Source organism: Scomber scombrus, chromosome 11 (genome assembly GCF_963691925.1).
Source record: "Scomber scombrus chromosome 11, fScoSco1.1, whole genome shotgun sequence".
NCBI lineage: Eukaryota > Metazoa > Chordata > Actinopteri > Scombriformes > Scombridae > Scomber > Scomber scombrus.
The window spans coordinates 23,195,705-23,213,970 of record NC_084980.1 but is presented as its reverse complement, the minus strand read 5'-3'; the positions used below and the strand labels follow the sequence as shown (position 1 = coordinate 23,213,970).

General features: G+C 39.3%; 1 protein-coding gene across 1 annotated transcript in view; it reads left to right on the top strand.

The window, feature by feature from the left end:
* LOC133990402 (neuropilin-1a-like) overlaps positions 1–15,190 on the top strand; it is an 82,464-nt gene extending 67,274 nt beyond the window's left edge. Inside the window, exons 11-18 of the mRNA XM_062428707.1 lie at positions 179–323; positions 6,272–6,454; positions 7,107–7,145; positions 10,797–10,931; positions 12,329–12,639; positions 13,696–13,792; positions 13,987–14,031; positions 14,688–15,190. Coding sequence (XP_062284691.1) covers positions 179–323; positions 6,272–6,454; positions 7,107–7,145; positions 10,797–10,931; positions 12,329–12,639; positions 13,696–13,792; positions 13,987–14,031; positions 14,688–14,962 — 1,230 coding nt within the window. The 3' untranslated portion in view covers positions 14,963–15,190. The remainder of the gene's footprint in view (positions 1–178; positions 324–6,271; positions 6,455–7,106; positions 7,146–10,796; positions 10,932–12,328; positions 12,640–13,695; positions 13,793–13,986; positions 14,032–14,687) is intronic.
* The last annotated feature ends 3,076 nt before the right edge of the window (positions 15,191–18,266 follow it).

The window sequence follows — 18,266 nt, the reverse complement described above, 5'->3', positions numbered from 1 at the left end:
TTTTGCAGGTTGGATCCGACAAGTATTTTGCAACTTTATGGCCTCTCATTTAATCTCTTTCTCAAAATGCACAGAGCATACAGTTAATTGAACTGTTAATGCTCCAAATATCACTGATAACTTGCTGATTGTGACATCTGTTGAACTCATCTCCCTTCCCTCTTTTCTCCTCCGTTAGATATTCATGGGGAACCAGAACCACGACACCCCAGAGCTCAGGTCCTTGGATCAGGTACTGGCCCGCTTCGTCCGGATTTACCCGGAGAGGGCCACCACCGAGGGCGTGGGCCTCCGACTAGAACTGCTGGGCTGTGAATTGGACGGTGAGTGTCCGAGCTGATTTAAATGTGCTTATACAGCAGGAGATATTTCATTTTATGAGTGTTTTGGTCTCGTTCAATCTCCTTAATGATGCAGTATGTCTTCCAGGATCCCTGTCATGTTTGTTATTTAAGAATAATCCTTTTATTACCTGAAATATGAATCTATGACTTTACTGTAAATGTCTGCAGTACTCAAATCAATATGTTATGCTATGTAGCATACAGAACTTACTCCTTGTGATACGGCACACTAAATCCTTACATGTATTTATTACCAGCATTGCACAAACAATATTAATCAGAGAAATATGAAATGGATCAGGTTACTCTGGAAAACTTAACTGTTATCCCTGAGGCGATTTGTCTCAGCATATTACTTTTTTATATTGAGATATTACAGCAGGGTTAATATTAGGCAGAATGCTCCTGTGGTTTTTCTGGCTTTGGCCGAGTTGTCGGTTAAGATTGGTGCTCAACTTTCATAAATTATTACAAAAAAAGGATCACACACATGCAGCAGAATTGCAGTATATGACACTAGTAACCTGCAGATAGAGTAGTGGAGGTACTAATAGCTGCAGCTGCATGTGAATCAGTTTTTGAGCTGGTTTGGAAGTTAACAGACAAATTATTCAACAGTAGCACACTAGTAGGCATTAAACCAACATGCATTTAGCCAGAGGTGAGCCTTACACAACAACAACGGTTGTGTAGGTTTATGTTGGTTATAAGTTGCGTCAGACTGTGCGATATCAATTTGAGGTTGTCAGATGTGTCATTAAATGTCGTATTCTGATTGGTTTGTTTGTAGACTTGGGCATAGCAGCTTAAATTTATGACACTTATCAGTATTTTGCATCAGGTTTTCTCCACGTTGGTCATCAGTGGACATGTCTCTTACAGTGAGATCTAGGACCAGTGCTGTAGTTGTAATTAGATGCACAGTCAAAGATTTTACCACGCTTTTCTCACGATTGTCAACTTTTGTCTTCGGCAGCAGTATAAAAGGGGCCTTTAAACCCCAAATGTTCCACACTAACGTCCAAAACCAGTACATCATGAGACCAGACACAGTCCAGAAACAGTACACTAACTAGTCAAGTCTGAAACACAATCACCTGTTAAAACCACACAACCACATTAACATGACAACGTGTTCTGTAGATGTAATGAAACCAAATGCATCTCAATTATTTGAGGTTCAATCAGTCTGACTGTGAAGCAGCCAAACAGGAAACTCTTCATACTTCAATGCTGCCAGTGTGCCAATCATTTTAAGCTTCCAACTACAACATTTTTCTCACCACCAAAAACATTCAATAGGCCTTCAAGTGGATACACATAGACAGTACTTTTCAATATGATTTAGATATGATCAGCAGGTTATTGTCATGTGATGTATTTTTGGTATTTTGTTCTATAAACCAGTATTTTTATCACACTTCTAAGCTTTATTATACTTCACAAAAGCAGCTATTCTAGCACATTCACATCCCGGCTGCTTTGTCTATTTCTTCTGTCTGTACTATGTTGTTTTTGCCACAGACGTCAAATAATGTGACACTATGTGAATGGCATTTGCTGCCCTGATCCTATGCTTTTTTGTGTGTGTTTCAGTAAAGACACCAACATTTTTAGAAAAGCTGAAAAATTTTAGTGCTGAAGAAAAATGTTCGACATGCACCGAAGCCCCGAGCATTAATGTGCGCATGGCTTCAGTCAGCCAGTCAATCAGTCATTAAAAAGTGAACTGCTTACACTTCAGGGTGCTTATCTATACTGTTTGGTGTAATGAGAGAGAGAGGGAGAGGGCAGATAAAAGGCTGACACATGCCATGGCAGGCTACTATCTCTACTGCAGCAGTGGTCAGAGCTGGAAGGTGTGATAGAGACAGAGAGGGAGAGAGAGAGAGGAGGGTTCGACCTCTCACAGTAGGCGAGATAGGAACAGAAAAAAGCAGACGGGAGGCACTCTTAAAGAAGTTTGAGTATCTGGTTGCCCCTGTAGGGAGGAGGATAAGAATCAGCCAAACTAGCTGAAATTGCAGAGTAGAGGAGAGAAAGAGAGAAGAGAAAGCAGTGTGCAAAATATGGAAGATATCAGAGAGTTTTGGACCCTTTAATCAGCACCTGAGACGCCCTTAAAAACCTTTCTCTATTTAAGTTTGGAGGATTCAAAACTTCAGCTAATTGTGGTTTACATATTTATAAAGTGAAGTTTATTTCTGTGTTGAATTCTTGTAAAATGAGAAGCAGCATTGGCTCTTGTCAGTGAGCAGGCTAAGATATGACTTGCTGGGCTTCATGTGGTCATGCTCCTCCTCTGCATACTTGAAGGAAAACTAATTTAAAGTCCAATATCAAACCCTTTCTTCAGACCAGAACAGCAATATTTGGTGATTCTGATTTTTTTTTGTTTTTTTCATCCAATGACAAAGTTTTAAAAGCTTCTTCAGTATCTGTGCAACTACAACTACGGTATGGTTAAGGTTAGAGAAACACTGTTGTGATAAAAAGGCAAACACTAAAAGATAGGTTCAAGTCTGTCCTTAAACAATCGTCAGGTGTCCAATCAGGTGACACTGACACATGTTTTTCTTGCTGTAATGATTCTTTCTGTTCATACTGACTCATTAACAGATCCCTTCATAATGCACTTTCAATGTAAATGATGGGAGACAAACAATCCACAGTTATCCTTCCATGCAAAACATGTATTTAAAAGTTTATTTGAAGCTAATATGAGTCTTCAGATATCAATGTCTTTCAAAGTTACAGTCTAATTGTTGCCAAACTCCCTCATGCTGTTGTTATCTTTCCACCACAGCTCAACAGAGAAACACTGAAATGAAAAGACTAACTGTGGGAGATATCCACGTTCTTTGACTTACTCAGACAGATGAAGCCTCATATTATCTTCAAATTAATTTTAAAATACATATTTTGCTGAAAACTGTGGATGTTGTCCCCTACTGGTCAGTATAAACAAGAGGAAAGATTACAGCAGGTTTCAGTGTTCATATGAAAGTCAGATGCACTACAAGCCTGACCTCCGCACCTTTAGTTTCCAGAGGATGTAAATCATGACTTGAGGAATTGTCCAATAAAGATGTAATTCCTTTACTGGGATGAATACATATAAACAATTTAAGTCATTATTAATCCAAAAAAAGACAAATAAACAGTCCTTACCCTTAACAACAAATGTGAAAGATACATAAGTAAATACAAATGAATTAAAGGAGACTGTATGTGGTGAGAGGAGGTGAAAAGAGGGGGAGCAAAGAAGAGAAAAAAGGAGAGGAAAAGAGGGAGGAGAGAGAGTGTGTGGTATTTGAAACAGGACATCTGTGTTTCTCAGTGAACACAGGCTCAAAAAGAAGAGAACAAAGATGACACACACTCTGTGACAGGAGACAAGATACAGACCGAGACACGTTAATCACACTGCCTAGAGCACCGACACAACGACACACACACACACACACACACACACACACACACACACACACACACACTGTATGTACACACGCACATGCATGAAAACCATATGTGTTCCCTGGGAAAGGCCGCCCCCCCCCCCCCTCACACACACATACACACACACACACACACACACACACACACACTCACAGACATTTGCAATCATGTCCAATTATCCAAATCCCAGCTTTCTCATACCTTGATGCTCAATTGAGGCAGTTTATCTCTTAATTAATGCACATAATGATAAATCTTTGACCTCGAGTGCTCTTAAAAGCTAAACAAGCTGATTTACAGTTAAATTGTCAAAAAAAAGTATTAATTCCGTTATTACCAAAAAGCCCTTTTCATTTAAGGTGCTAGATATGTACAATTCATTAGCAGTCCATTTGGATTTATTGAGCAACTCCTACTCAAAAAAGGATTTCTGTTAATTAATCTAAGAAGTATGAATCCTACGTAAGAGTCTCTTCCTTTTTTTTAATTTAATAAAACGTTGAGATCCCAGTTTAAGCTCACACAATCCTGAGGAGGAGAAACTAACATGCATGTAGAACGCCTGCAGATCAGTTTTAGCAGTTTAATAGCTGATTTTGCTTTAAGCTTTAATCGTTTATTCTCCGCTTACATCCACACTGTTGTGCGAGCAAACCTCCATCCCACTCAAAGTGTTGCAGACACGTTTCCTGACAAAGTTTAATTACATGCAGACCATCTGTGATTTTTTTTAACATAGCCTACATATGCTAATTCAAGTTCAATTTGCTTCATTTCCATAAAAACACATTGCCAGACATTGAATTTAGTCGAGTTTAACAAGATACAAGAGTCTCTGTCATTATTACTTTGGTCCTTGATGAGGAGGAAGAGTGCCAGCTCTCAACTACTTCAATCTTCAGAAAAATCGAGCAAATCGAGACACTTGAGTTTTGCAGGGTTGTTAATGAGAGAGTCTGGTATTCAACCTAATATCTCTGTCCCCAAAGGATATGCAATACTCCTACATGAATAAAGCAAAAGCAAAGGTCTTATTGAGTTTCTGATCTTATTACTATGCATAGAGGCATCCTGAATTAAGAAAAATTAGACTTTGTGTTGAAAGCTTACATCTTCCTGCGCTTGTCTGCCGTGTTGATATGTCCAAAACTGATTCACCTCTTAATACTTTCAGACCCGAGCCTGTCTTTAGCCCTCTTCTTCATGTCCACTGGTTAAAAAACAGGTCACAAATGTAAAAATATACTTCATATATCAATCTGTAGTTTCACTTTTTTTTAAATATGATTAATACATTCCAAAAACAACGGGGCACTGTAGTTTTGTAGTGCAATTCTTGAGTTAAAGTGACGGATTAATCCACATTTCGAGCTGTGTTGAGCATTTCTCGCAGCAGGATGGTGTGTGTGGGATTGACTCAAAATAAACTACTGTGTGTGTGTGTGTGTGTGTGTGTGTGTGTGTGTGTGTGTGTGTGTGTGTGTGATCGTGTTAATGAAGCAACATGTCACCCATTGCAACAGTGTGGCTCATCATTAATTAGTTTTTAATAGCTTTTGAAAAACAATGGGGAGAGGGATAAGATATATTAGACTCTGGACACAGGCAATGCTAATGTTAATTGTAGTTTATTGTTGGTTTTGGGGGATTTTTTTTGAGAATATGAACATTAAGAATATCATTAGGCTTATTGTTTTTTACTTTTAAGACCAAAAAGTTCCCGAAACTGAACACAGGAACTAAATCAAAAACGTTTTGCACATTTCTTATCTGTATTTCCACCAAGGGAACCATGAAGATTAAGTTAATTAAACTTAATAACAGCTTTGTTTGAGATACTTTATTTGCATGCAACGAGCCCTGATCACTGTACCTTCTAGTTGTTATTTTATTTTAGCTTTTTTTCTTGTGTTTCTGCTTCAGTACATAACTCCATTCTTCTACTTCAGCTTGTAATCACATTAAAACAGCCTGCAAAGACACTCCATTTCTATCATTATGTTTGATCAGTCAGCAAGTTTTGGTTCTGCAAACTCCACCCTGATAGTTCCTCGATCATCAGAAAGCACTACTCAATCATATGGGGGGGGAGGGGGGGGGGGGGGGGTTTCGGGAGGGGCAGATACTAAATTTAGTTTTTAAAAAGATTCCTGAGTTCCTCAAAAACTTTCTACCGACTTTAAAATATGTTTGTACTCTAAACTGAGCTGAAACGCACTGTATGTATGGATGCACACTTTTACACACACACACACTATCAATACTACAGTGTATATATTCTGTATAAAGATTGAATGTGTGTTATTTGATTCTACTTTCTTATAATATTTGTCTTCATCTATCTTTATTTTTAATGAATTGAGGAAGCGTGCAGTACATCCAGTATATTTGTGTACAGTCTCTTGATTCAGCTCTCCCTCACCATCTTATTTACTTACACACTGTCTCTTATCTTTCTATATATTCAGACATTACAACCCCGGCGCCTCCCACCAAACCAGCCGTTTCTATGCTTCCCATGACCACATTTGGTGCGACCACCACCGCACCGACCACCGTCCCCGGCACGACGCTGACTACCAACTGCAAGGAAGGACAATGGGATTGTCTCGTTGACGTTGAGGCACCTGAGGACTACGACATAGTGACAAGTAAGCCACCAAAACTCAGCTCCAAACCCTTCTTCATCTTTCTCTCTCTCTCTCACTCCCTAAAGTGCTTTCAGACATGTTGAAGTAGATGTAGAAAAAAAACAACAAGAATAATTTATATAAGTCAGCTTGACTGTAATGTTTAAAGAGGTGAATGGGGATTAAATTCTTGTGGATGCCTTTTTTCTTTTTCATCCCGTAACTTGGTTCTGACAGAAAGAAAACATGTTGGACACAGACCATGAAAAATTCTCCCTCATCTTCTCTCTCTGGGCTTAATTTATGACCGAATTGTGTCTTTTTCTGTTAAATTTATTTACTTTTTTAAGATTTAATTGCCTTGAGGACATTTAAAATTCTCCTTTATCTTCCCTTTCATCAAATGCGATATCCTTATTTTCTGAAATATGAAAGCTTGAACTTTGCAAGGAGAGATTTTGTATGAAACAGAGTTTCCCCCCCCAAAACAAAAGCTGTATCCTTTTGTATTTTTTAGATTTTTTGGGGGGGATTTTCTCTAAATTTAAGTGCATCTGACATGAGTTTGGTACAGTAACATGAGGTATGTTGAGTATGTATTGGCATCTGTGTGGGTGGGACCAACCCACCTCACCTTTGACCCCACTCTGACTGTTCCATCTGTCTATAACAGGAGGCACCGCAGTGGATAATCCCATGGACTTCCTTCCAGGTGAGAGTCTGTTTCCATCACTTCGACATCCTCCACTTTACTTGCTTATATTCACTTCTCACATTTCCTTGTTTTCTCTTGTGTTCAACTCTGGTTTCTCTTCTATTTTCATGTCTTATTTTAGTATTTTCTTCTCTTCTCTCTTCAAATTGTTTCTTTTAAAAGTGAAGTTGAGCCACAAATAAAAAGCGCTGCTGTAAGGGTTGCCAGATCAGTGCATTAATTCAGCCAATAAGACCCATCATTCAGTGTCACCAACAGTACAGACTGCAGTCACAAAGAACAATGAAACCCGACATCCAAGGGGAGTAAATGGCTTTTTCATCGCCCCAATTCACAAATGAGACTCTGCATTATACTGCTTAGCCCTGACACGACTGGACTGCAGAGAGCCACAGAGAGCCACAGAGAGCCACAGAGAGAGAGAAATAGGAGAGGGACACAAATGAAGAAAGATGGAAAAAAGAAAGCGAAACAGGCAGTAAAAGAGAGAGAGAGAAGCTGAAATAAAGATGAATTTGTTCTGAGAGGTGGAAAATCGTGTGTAAAAAGTTCATCTGATTTTTTGACATTTGCGGCTGAGGTTTGCATCCTGTCTCCTGCTAAAGTGAGCCATTGTAATGATGACTCAGATATAAAAAAAAAACACTCTTCGTGTAACAATCATTTGTATCTGTATTGATTCAAACTATGTTGACCAAAACATTAATCAATCAATCTTTACTCAAGGTCCGTTTACTAGCTTTGCCAGGAGCTTTGAACAAGATACTCATGATCCTCAGTGAGTGGCGTCGTCATGGAGATGGCTCCCTCGTCATTACCTTTGAACAGACACAGGGGGGGTTCGGATCTCACCTCCAAATAAAACCATCTGTTATTACATGACAGAAGTTGTTTAGGTCACATGATGAAAACCGAGCCACCTCCATCTGCTGCCATTGTAACTGAGAGCTCCAGAAAAGGGTAGTAGGAGTTATTGAGTTAGGTATTTTTTGCAGGCTTTGTATCCGGTGCATACTTTTTAAATCGGGGCAGTTGCATCATTAACATATATGCCAGTGCACCAATGCAAATAGATCACCATCCCTTCTAAGCTGCTATAATATTTAGTTTAACCTGTTAGCATGCTACCATTTGCTAATTAGCACTGATCTGCTGGTACGGATATCAAAATGTGAAACCTAAGTGTCAAATTTACAGTACCAGTCAAAAGTTTGGACACACCTTCCCATTCACATCAATGAGAAAGTGTATCAAAACGTTTCATTGGTACTGTATATGGAAATATCTAAAATTTGACATGAATGATTTTCTGTGAACTTGTTTTTCTTACTTAACAGGTATTTGGTCAAAATCCAAAATCCTGCACAAATTTGAACATTTGACTTAATGATGGCACTAAATGTGAAGCGAGAACACCAAAGTCATTAGCATACATTGTGTAGGAAAATAGATGTCGGATAAGCAGAACTTTGACAAGCTGGTAGTAGATGAAAAGTCATGGGATTCTCCCCTCAAGCACAACAAATGTCTCTAAAAAAGTTTCATGGCAGTAATTGGTGAAATATTTCAGTCAGGTTTAAATTCCCATCTACAGAAACTTGTTGCCAGCATGACTGAAAAACATCATCTGCATTCATTGCAGCATTCAAAGCCAAATGGAGTACTTTGTTTTGGTGACCTAGCTGTTTTTCTACTCAAACATCTTTGCACCGTAACACTGTTTATCATCCCTCATGAATACGCTAAATTCAATTCATTTGGAGGGAACTGCCATTGCCAAGAAGGGGAGGGATGAATAGGCAGAAAGGTAGAAAAATGGTAGCAGTGACACAGAGACAAAGTGAAAAAAGACAGAGCGAGTTGGCAAGAGGAATGAATAGATGAGATGAGAGAAAAAGGAGAGACAAGGTGAAAGAAGTGAGAGAGGTATAGTGAGAGCTGGAGAGAGAGGATAAAGGCCTCTTGGGTCTCAATTAGCTGAGCGAAGGCATCACATGAAGACAGCTTGGGGTTCGGGGGGGGGGGGGGGGGGGTTACCAGCTCCACGGTCATCTCTGCATCCTATTAGCCTCTCAGAAACAAAATGTCCAGTGTTCAGAGATTTCTGCATTCGTTTGGATGCTGTGGTGAACCGCTGCCGCCAGTCAAACGCTTACACACGGAGGAAAACAGAGAAAAAGATGTCATTTTTTTTTCTTCTGTTTGGATTTTTATGTTTTTTTGGAGAGAGGGACCACATCCTCATGTTGGTGGCATCACGCCCTTCTCTGTGGAAGGTCTCTCCATTTCTTTCTGTCTCTCTCTTTCTCTCTCTTGATGTCCTGATCCCAAACACATGTACGACTCAGTGCTGTGTTCTATCAGCGTTGACGTCCTAGTTCCTGTGTTTCAGCGAGGCTGTGGAGGGAAATGCCCCACAGCGTACACTCACAACTGTCTCCCTGTCTTTCTCACCCTATTCCATCTGCACAAGGCTTTTGTTTGGTGTGACATGCTTTCCACAAGCTACACAATTTATACTGAGTGTACAATACAGCAAGAACAGCTTTCTAATATTGATGTTACAAGACTTGCAGTTCCTTCTCGAGGCCGTCTCCACTCTTGTTCCCAACTGCAGCAGATTACCCTGTAAAAACTGTCTGTTGGTTATTATCTTTTTCCTCTATTAAGGTGGACTTTTGCTTCTGCTAAAACATGTAAACAAGTGTGAAGGTCACAGAGCCTTGCAAACGGATTGGTTGATCTAATACCTGTCGGGAAGCAGGTTTGAAATAGTGACGAAAAACACAGAAACATTTAACATGCTGTATGTGCAAATCTATGAAACACGCCCGTGCATGCTGGCCCAAAAGTCGCATTCAGACTAACATTAATGCCTTGCAGTAGGGGTGCCAACATAAGGGGCTCCAGGGACACAATGCAGGGCCATCCAGTGTGAACATCTTCAACCTGGTTTATATTTCATGCAACGTCATCTGTTAAAGCGCTGTGTTGGCCATCTACATGCAAGTGCAGATTCCTGGTGGATTACCTTGTAATGCGAACACTGTATTTCTGCTGTTTAGATCGTCGTGACGAAAAGACAAAATAGTTGCAGATGCTATAACTTTCCAGAGTTGTAGAGTTGCTGATGAGCCTTAAGACTGTCTCACCGGCATCTTAAACAACACGACACCACCGACGCACCACCTTGCATTGTTTTAGCGCAGGGCTATTTCAGTCTGAATGCAACCTGTGTGTAGCCCAGTGTAGCGTACAAAAAAAGCCTGTACATCGTTGCTTGTTCTTACACGGAAATAAGAAACATGTTTGACCGTATTGGTGGGTGGGAAGCCAGTGAGGGAACATGCTAATAATGTTGCACTAACTGTGCCGAAGAAGGAGGTTGGATCTTGGTGACACCACATGTATCGAAGGAAAGGTTAACAGGGAACTTAGCACTTGAACAGCACAGTATAATTAACCAAACCAACAACTAACAACAACTATCTCTAGAAATGTAGAAATGATGAAAAAACTAAGTGAAACCAGTTCTTTCAATCGACTCAAACAGTTAATTCAATAACTGATCAATTGTTCCAGGCAATTTACCAATTAAAACGTTTTTGGTTCCACTTTCTTACAACTGTTGTTCTCTCTTTGCTGCAGGGTATGTGTGGTTTGCCTGTAACTTTGAGGCGTCGTTCTGCGGCTGGACCATAGAGCCCGGCAGAGGGGCTACGTGGATCCTCCAGCTCGCTGAGGCTCCTCCCGTCCACAGAGCATCGGCCTTCGACCACACAGGTAAGAGATTTGTGTTCACCTTTGTGTTCAAGAGTATGTTTTTAACCAGTGCCACTCAACAGATGCTTTGCAACAGCACTTCATGGCTCTCTATGGTTACTATGCAGCTGTTGAAAGCCTATCTAAACCTCTTTCGGTGGAAGTTGGAATATGTTTAACAAAGCTTTAAATAGCAACGCTGCAGGGAATTCACAACAGTACAGTAAAATGAGGAAACGCAATGTAAAAAAACAAAATCATGTCAGACACTTCACCTTATTCCTGCTCTGAAGGACAATCTAATGAGTTTATGCAAGTTAAACAAGCCCGATCTGTGGTGTCACGCTCATGTAGACCCTGGAGCTGCTCAACTTGGATATGCATTTTGAGACAAACCAAAGACAAGAGCACACATTTCCATAAGTTGGTCCATATTGATGAGAACTTCCCCAGCAGAAATTGGTGACATTCATGCAAGGCTGAGCTGGTTACAAATGTAAATCTTTTTTTTTGACTGACTGAGACTGAGATGAGATTAAAATCGAGGATATCCTCAAGTAATTGTGTGCCCCTTCCTTACACAAATAGGGACTTATAGGAAATTTCAAATCAGAGTCAAACTGAACTTCAGATAAGCAAGAATAACAGGAACTTGCATTGCAAAGACGTGCAACGAAGCAGAAGTCTGTTCACAATTTTCTATAACTACGCTGTGTATTCAGCACTGAATAGTACCGAACACAATTTGCAGGTACCTTAAGCCTTAAAGTATTTTGAAAATGAATGGATGGCCTTCAAACACTTGACTTTTTAAAAAGTCAAGCGCTCAGATTCATCAGTATGCCTCAGCTCTCTGGCCTTCTCTGCATTCACATCTCCGATGATGGATGATTTCGTGAAGGCAGCAGCAGCAGCATCTCTAAAATGAATGATCTCACCTTGATTTCATGACTTAACGAGATCACAAGGAAAAAAGATGAACGTCAAGAATGTCAAGTCATATAATGAAGCATGCTGATATTGAGTCATTCATCAAAAACCTTGTAAAGTCCTTGAATTTGATGTTTTTCAGTGTGTATTGGAAGAGAAAAGACAGTGAAACACTTCAAAGTACACATATCACTCTAGATATCAATATTAAACATTGGATTAAATATAATAAAAGGAATATACAATGAACCCCTGAGAGTTTTGTTATAATAGAGGTTGATATTAATCAAAGTAAGGCTTGTGAAAATCCACAGAAATGTGGATTGCTGAGTGTATTTTCACCTCTCACTGAGTCCTATTTTGAAATGATACTAAAACAGAATTTCAAAGGGGTAACACATCTCGAAATTGTGTGTTTACACACTGTCAAGAACCCTTTATCACACTAAACAGTCATTTCTTCCCTTGTCTTATGCTGGCCCCTGCAGGAAAACCAGGGAACTTCATCTACGTGCAGCTGAGTGACAAATTAATTCCAAGTGAAATTTATGAATACGGCGACGAAGAGGAGAGAGATGAGAAAGTGGCGAGATTGTCCAGCCTGCCTATGGCGGCGCATGACGCTGACCTGTGCATGTCCTTCTGGTATCTATTGATCGGCGAGCACGAAGAAGCGATTCACGTCAGGCAGAGGATGGAGGGGGATCCGGGGAAATTGATAAGGAGTGTCGAAGATCATCAGGGAAGCAAGTGGAAGGAGGCACGAGTGTCACTGCCACAATCCAGCATCCCCTATCAGGTAAAATCTTCTGTCCATAGACTGCAGATGTAAGATCTAAGTCTTCGCTGTGACTCTCTCAAAAAGGCTGCATCATGTAACTGTAGGACTGTGGGTTTAAATCTCTTCTGTGACAAATATAATAGTGGTGAAATAATGTTTTTAAAGCAGTCCCTTTCATCATTTGGGTTGAGAACTTATTAATATTGTTAGATGTATTTTGCTTGTTACCAGGAAATCATACTGTCTGTTTCCTCGGGCTGCTCCAGCTTCCTCCCACAGTCCAAAATCATGCAGCTTAGGTGGAACTGGAAAACCATAAATTCATATTTGCTTTGTGATAGACTGGTGACCTGGTTTTGGGTGTTTCTTTTCCTCTTGCACAGTGCATACTTGGACATCCTCCAGCTTGCTTCACCTTTAACGGCTTCTGCGGGAAAACTGATAGATTAATAGAAAAATGTTTCATCCTCAGCTATTTTTTTATGAGTTCTTACCTGACGGAGGTTTAGCTTCACTTCCTAAGTTTAGTTTTCATTCCCCGCTGTAACATAAAGTGTGAATAATATTTTCAGGAAAAGAAGCAACTGTGCATGTCGATAATACAGTAAAAACAGGGTTTTCTAATCTCTTTTGACTTGTGACCCATTACAAATTACCAGTGTCTACTCTCCACAGTTTATGTATGTCTGTATATGGAGAGCTTTTCAGACAAAAAGTGATTTTATTTTCTTGCACTGTCTCACTTTAATATATTGTTTAAGCCTGGAGAGGTAAAACTGTTCATTATTTAACAAAAACAAATGGAAAAGTTAATAGAAAAAATATATTTACATCTAACAACCCTTCAGGCTGGGAGCCACTGATGTAAAAGTGTGTTTATATTATAATTTAAAGAAAATCTGCCTTTAAAGTAAAGTTTTGGGTGGCTGATTGATTCTCTTTTATTTATCTTAAAACATTTACCACATCATTGGGTACCAATAACCTTTGGGTGACTTTAATGAGCTGTGCATAATTATAAAGCTCTTATTTAAATAAATTCATTTGAATGACTGTGTGTTTCTTTATTTGCAGGTGGTGTTTGAAGGTCTTTTAAACAAACATAGCACAGGCCACATAGCTTTAGACAACGTCCACATCATAGAAGGAATCAACATGGACGACTGCAAAGGTGCGTAATTTATTGTCAGATGTCATTTTTACAGCTTTTTCAAACACAGATACAGCCAGTCCACTAATAAACAAAAAAAAATGTCAGGGTTCAGTTTAATGTTAATGTTCTTTGAACTTTAATGTTCTATGTTAAGTTGAGTTCTGTGCTGTTTGGTCACTGTTACTAATGAAAGGTGTTTTTACTTCTTCTAGATCCAGAAGATTATCCAACTCCGTCCACTGAGATCATCATCCAACGTACGTTTCTTGCTGATTCCCATTTTGTCATCAGAGTGTCGATATTTTAATTTTGGTAGAACATTAGCCACTTGAGAAACAAACATTCATGGGATTTTTGCTCCTCCTTTATACAATTAATGTGCAAAAAACAACAACAAACAATGTTTTTTTCTCATTACAACACATATAATTAAAACCAGAACGCGCCTCAAAAGGTCACACGTAATAATTTTCTACGAGCCTATTTCTCTATTTAACTATGCAAAGGTTTACCTGTTTTCAACCCATTTAGGAAGACTACCAGTTTCTCCTCCCAGCTAATGAAAATACATCTAGTGTACTTTTTTTTTTTTTGCACACTGACGCAAATTTAACATTACTGTTGCTGTCATATTTGCCAATACAATCAGTTTTACTTACAGTCAGTCACTGGTTTCCATTCATTCAACTGTTAAAGCAGGATTAGGGTGTTTGTGTTGGAAACTCTTTCTTAGTGGTGCATTCAAGGAAGATCTGACAGTCAGGATTTAAGAGTCTTCTGCCAAAATGAATGTGAATATGTAAACAAGGGATACTGAATTTGGCCATTGTTCAAAACCATTGTCCAGAACAAGCAACACCACCAGTATGATCTTTAATGATTAAAATGTGTCATGTTTTTCTCCCTCTTGCAGCGGTGGACTCTCTTTTGCAGGACAGCAACGAGCTCGGCGGTCCAGGCAACATGCTGAAGACCCTGGACCCCATCCTCATCACCATCATCGCCATGTCTGCGCTGGGTGTCTTCCTGGGCGCCATCTGCGGCGTCGTGCTCTACTGCGCCTGCTCACAAGGCAGCATGACGGACAGGAACTTATCCGCCCTGGAAAACTATAACTTTGAACTGGTGGATGGCGTGAAACTAAAGAAGGACAAGATGAATGGACAGACTAACTACTCAGAGGCGTGAGGGGAAAAGAGGGACGGAGCTGCGATGCTCCGCTTGGACACGTGATGCAGCCAATCAAGTGGGAAGGAAAACACGGGGCTGAAGCCACCAAATGGGACAGCAGAGTGGGCTGACAGTGAGCCGATGTAATTTTTTTTCTCAGGAGCGGCAGTGGAAGGGACTGACCTGCAGGGGGCACTGTGTATAAAAAAATATGTACAGCAAAAAAAAAGAAAAAAAAGAAGAAAACTAAGGATTCTATTTGTTTTTTCGGCGTGCTTTGTTGATTTCATGTAATCACATGCTGGTGTTGAGACCAATTCAGATGAAAGTATTGTTTGTGTACTTTTACAGAAAAGCTAAGATTTGTTTTGTTTTTGTTGTTCTTTTTTTTCTCTTCTTTTTTCTTCTTCTTTTCAGACATCATTGTTTCACACAGAGAGAGCAGAGTATATGTGAAATTTGCTGTTCTGTTATCTGGCTTTTTAACTAGCCATGATATGAGTGAGTATGTGTGTGTGTCCCTGTGAGTGTGTGTACATGTGTCACAATCATAGACATCTACATTTAAGGTGTGTGTGTGTTTGTATGCGTGTGTGTGTGTGTGTGTGTGTGTGTGTGTGTGTGTGTGTGTGTGTGTGTGTGTGTGTGTGTGTGTGTGTGTGTGTGTGTGAGAGAGAGAAAGAGAAAGAGAAAGAGAAGCGGGCATCATCCCGTCAACCTGTGTCTAGTTCCGACAGTGCCTTTTATTTCCTCCAACTTTTTCTGTTGCCTTGTTTTTGTCGGCTGGTTGTTTTTTTTCTTCTCATCGGCTGACGTTTCATCCAGGGCTCCTTCCATTAACGTGAAAAACATCCAGAAAAAATGATCCTCGAGCTTTCTAGGTTGTGATTATATTTGAATTTGCAGTATAAATGTATGGCTTTCACATTTTAGTGACATAGTCTTCTGTCAAAATATCACATTTACAGTCTGGAAAGTAAAATGTAAAATGCGTTGGAGCCCTGCAAGTCTCGTTTTCATGGCACATGACACATCCAACATATTGTACATAGGTTTTAATATATTTGAGCGCCCTTTTCTATAGAAAAAGACACCAGTGCCGCAGTATCCTTTCTATGTTGGAATCAAGCTCGCCTTCATTCTCAAATTCAGAAAAATGTACAGAAAATATTTTAACAGACGGAGGCACAAATTTATCATTTGTGTTTCTTTTTTTCTTTTGCAAATGTGATCCAGTTGCCATTTTGTGAATCTTGATGTTATTTGGTTTCTGTTTGTGTTCTGGGAGCAGGATAGAGGTTGTTTTTTTTGTGTGTCGATGGAGATGGAGAAGGAGAAGAAGAAGGCTTTGAGATTATGGAGAAATGCCTCATGGGAAGTGGTGTTTTTCGTACAGGGTAAAACGTACAACCTCAGTACCACTAAAGACGCTGACAGCTAACATGGATGGATCGTCTGGCACAGAAAATGACTGTTAAACCTTTAACCTAAAAGTATGGCTGGCGGTCCCAAGAGAGAGCCGAGACGCGTCTCTCTTCTGATCCATCAGCGTCTTACAATGAGCTGACAGGGTGTGGATGGAAGATCCCGAATGTTGATGCCGACTTTCTTGGCTGGAAAAACCAAGAGATTTACTGTTTGCCATAACAGTGCTGTACTTTATGGCAGTTGTATTTCTAATGTTGACTATCAGAAGACAAATCTTTGAAGGATCTTTTAAAGGAGTAAAAATGTAAAAAAAAAAAAAATCCTGCAAATGACTCAGAACTGCAGCAACGCTCATTAAACACACATATTTCACTGTCCTCTCCCCCGTGAGCTAAATGGGCTTGTAATTAGCACTCATTTAAGTTTCAAAGACAAGTTCAGTAGTTAATCAGAGCAGAGCAGAGATCCAGCAGAAATGTGTAGTAAAACCTTAATACAGGGTTCATTATTTTCATTCTTTTTTTATTTTAAAAGACATGAAAACCTGGGTGAAAATTGGATTTAGAAAATGTTATCTGCAGTACCAGAAGTGAGATTTAACCTTTTTTGTGTGTGTAATCAGCACCTCATTTGCATTTTATCCTCATTTTACTCATTTTTTTTTTAGATATCAACATTGCAAACTGGCCCTATTTGTAAACCACAGTCATCAGGACACACTCAAACTGTGAGGATCAGTTATAAAAAATGATCGGCTTCTCTTAAAGAAATCTGGGTTGGTTTGTTTTTTTTTCACTTCAAGCCTTGTGCTGATAATACTGCTTGGTTGTGTTTCAGCTTTTGTAGCTACATGTGTTGTGATACTGGTCGCTTGTTCGTAGCACTGTTTAAAAATGTCAGTTATAAGTAAGGGGGGGGGGTTAAGTTTTAAAAGCCAGAAATCTCACCAATCACTAACTCATATTAATTAATGAACTATCATCTCAGACAGATGTTTTATGTTCAATCTGTGATGTTAAACAGGGCAGTTCCCACCATATGTTTCTGCAAGATAGCTAAATTTTTTACAGTTTATTTACTTACAAAGATTTTTTTTTTTTTAATTAAACAGGTACAGCATGATTGATGATTATTATTATGTTTGTCTTAGTGTCTGTACACTGCACTGTGGAATTTAAACCTGCCATTTTTATGTAGCATTATGTGGCATCTCGTGAGCTCAAAATGTGAAGAAAAAGCATCAGGCAGTGTTCAATTTAGCATCAAATCTCTGTTTTCTCCTTTTAAAAGTGAGACATTAGAGATATTGTGAAGATAATCCCACAACTGAGCAAGTGTTTCTAATCAAATTAAGGTGCTCTGACTGTTGAGATGCTCACTATCAGCTCTTAAAACCCTAAACTGGTTCAATCGTCGTTTTTCTCAGTCAACACGACGGCTCATTTTCAAATATAAATTCAGTCCAACTTTACAGACAGAAATGTGTGTTTTTCCGACGTTTCAGCGGATGTTGAGAAAGCTCCTTCCCCTTTAAAGAAACAAGAAAGGATGCTGCAGCACTAGACGTGAAAACAATGTTGCACTGATATATTTAAAAGAAAAAAAAGTCTGTGTTTATGATGTTGATTTATGAAAAGAGAGAAAGAAGGGAGGAAGGAGAGGACAGTGTTATCGTTGATTCTTTTTAACACGGTTTCAGATGACTATGTTATAATTCTGAAATGTACAATTTACAGAGATGTTTTTCATTCTCGAAAAAACTTATATGCGTCTCTTTGAAACGTAACAATTTTATTTACTTGGTATAATATCACCTTGTGTTTTTGTACTGTCACTGATGTACGTGCCATTGTTTTATTTTTTTATTATTTTCTTTGACAAGATTTTTTTTTCA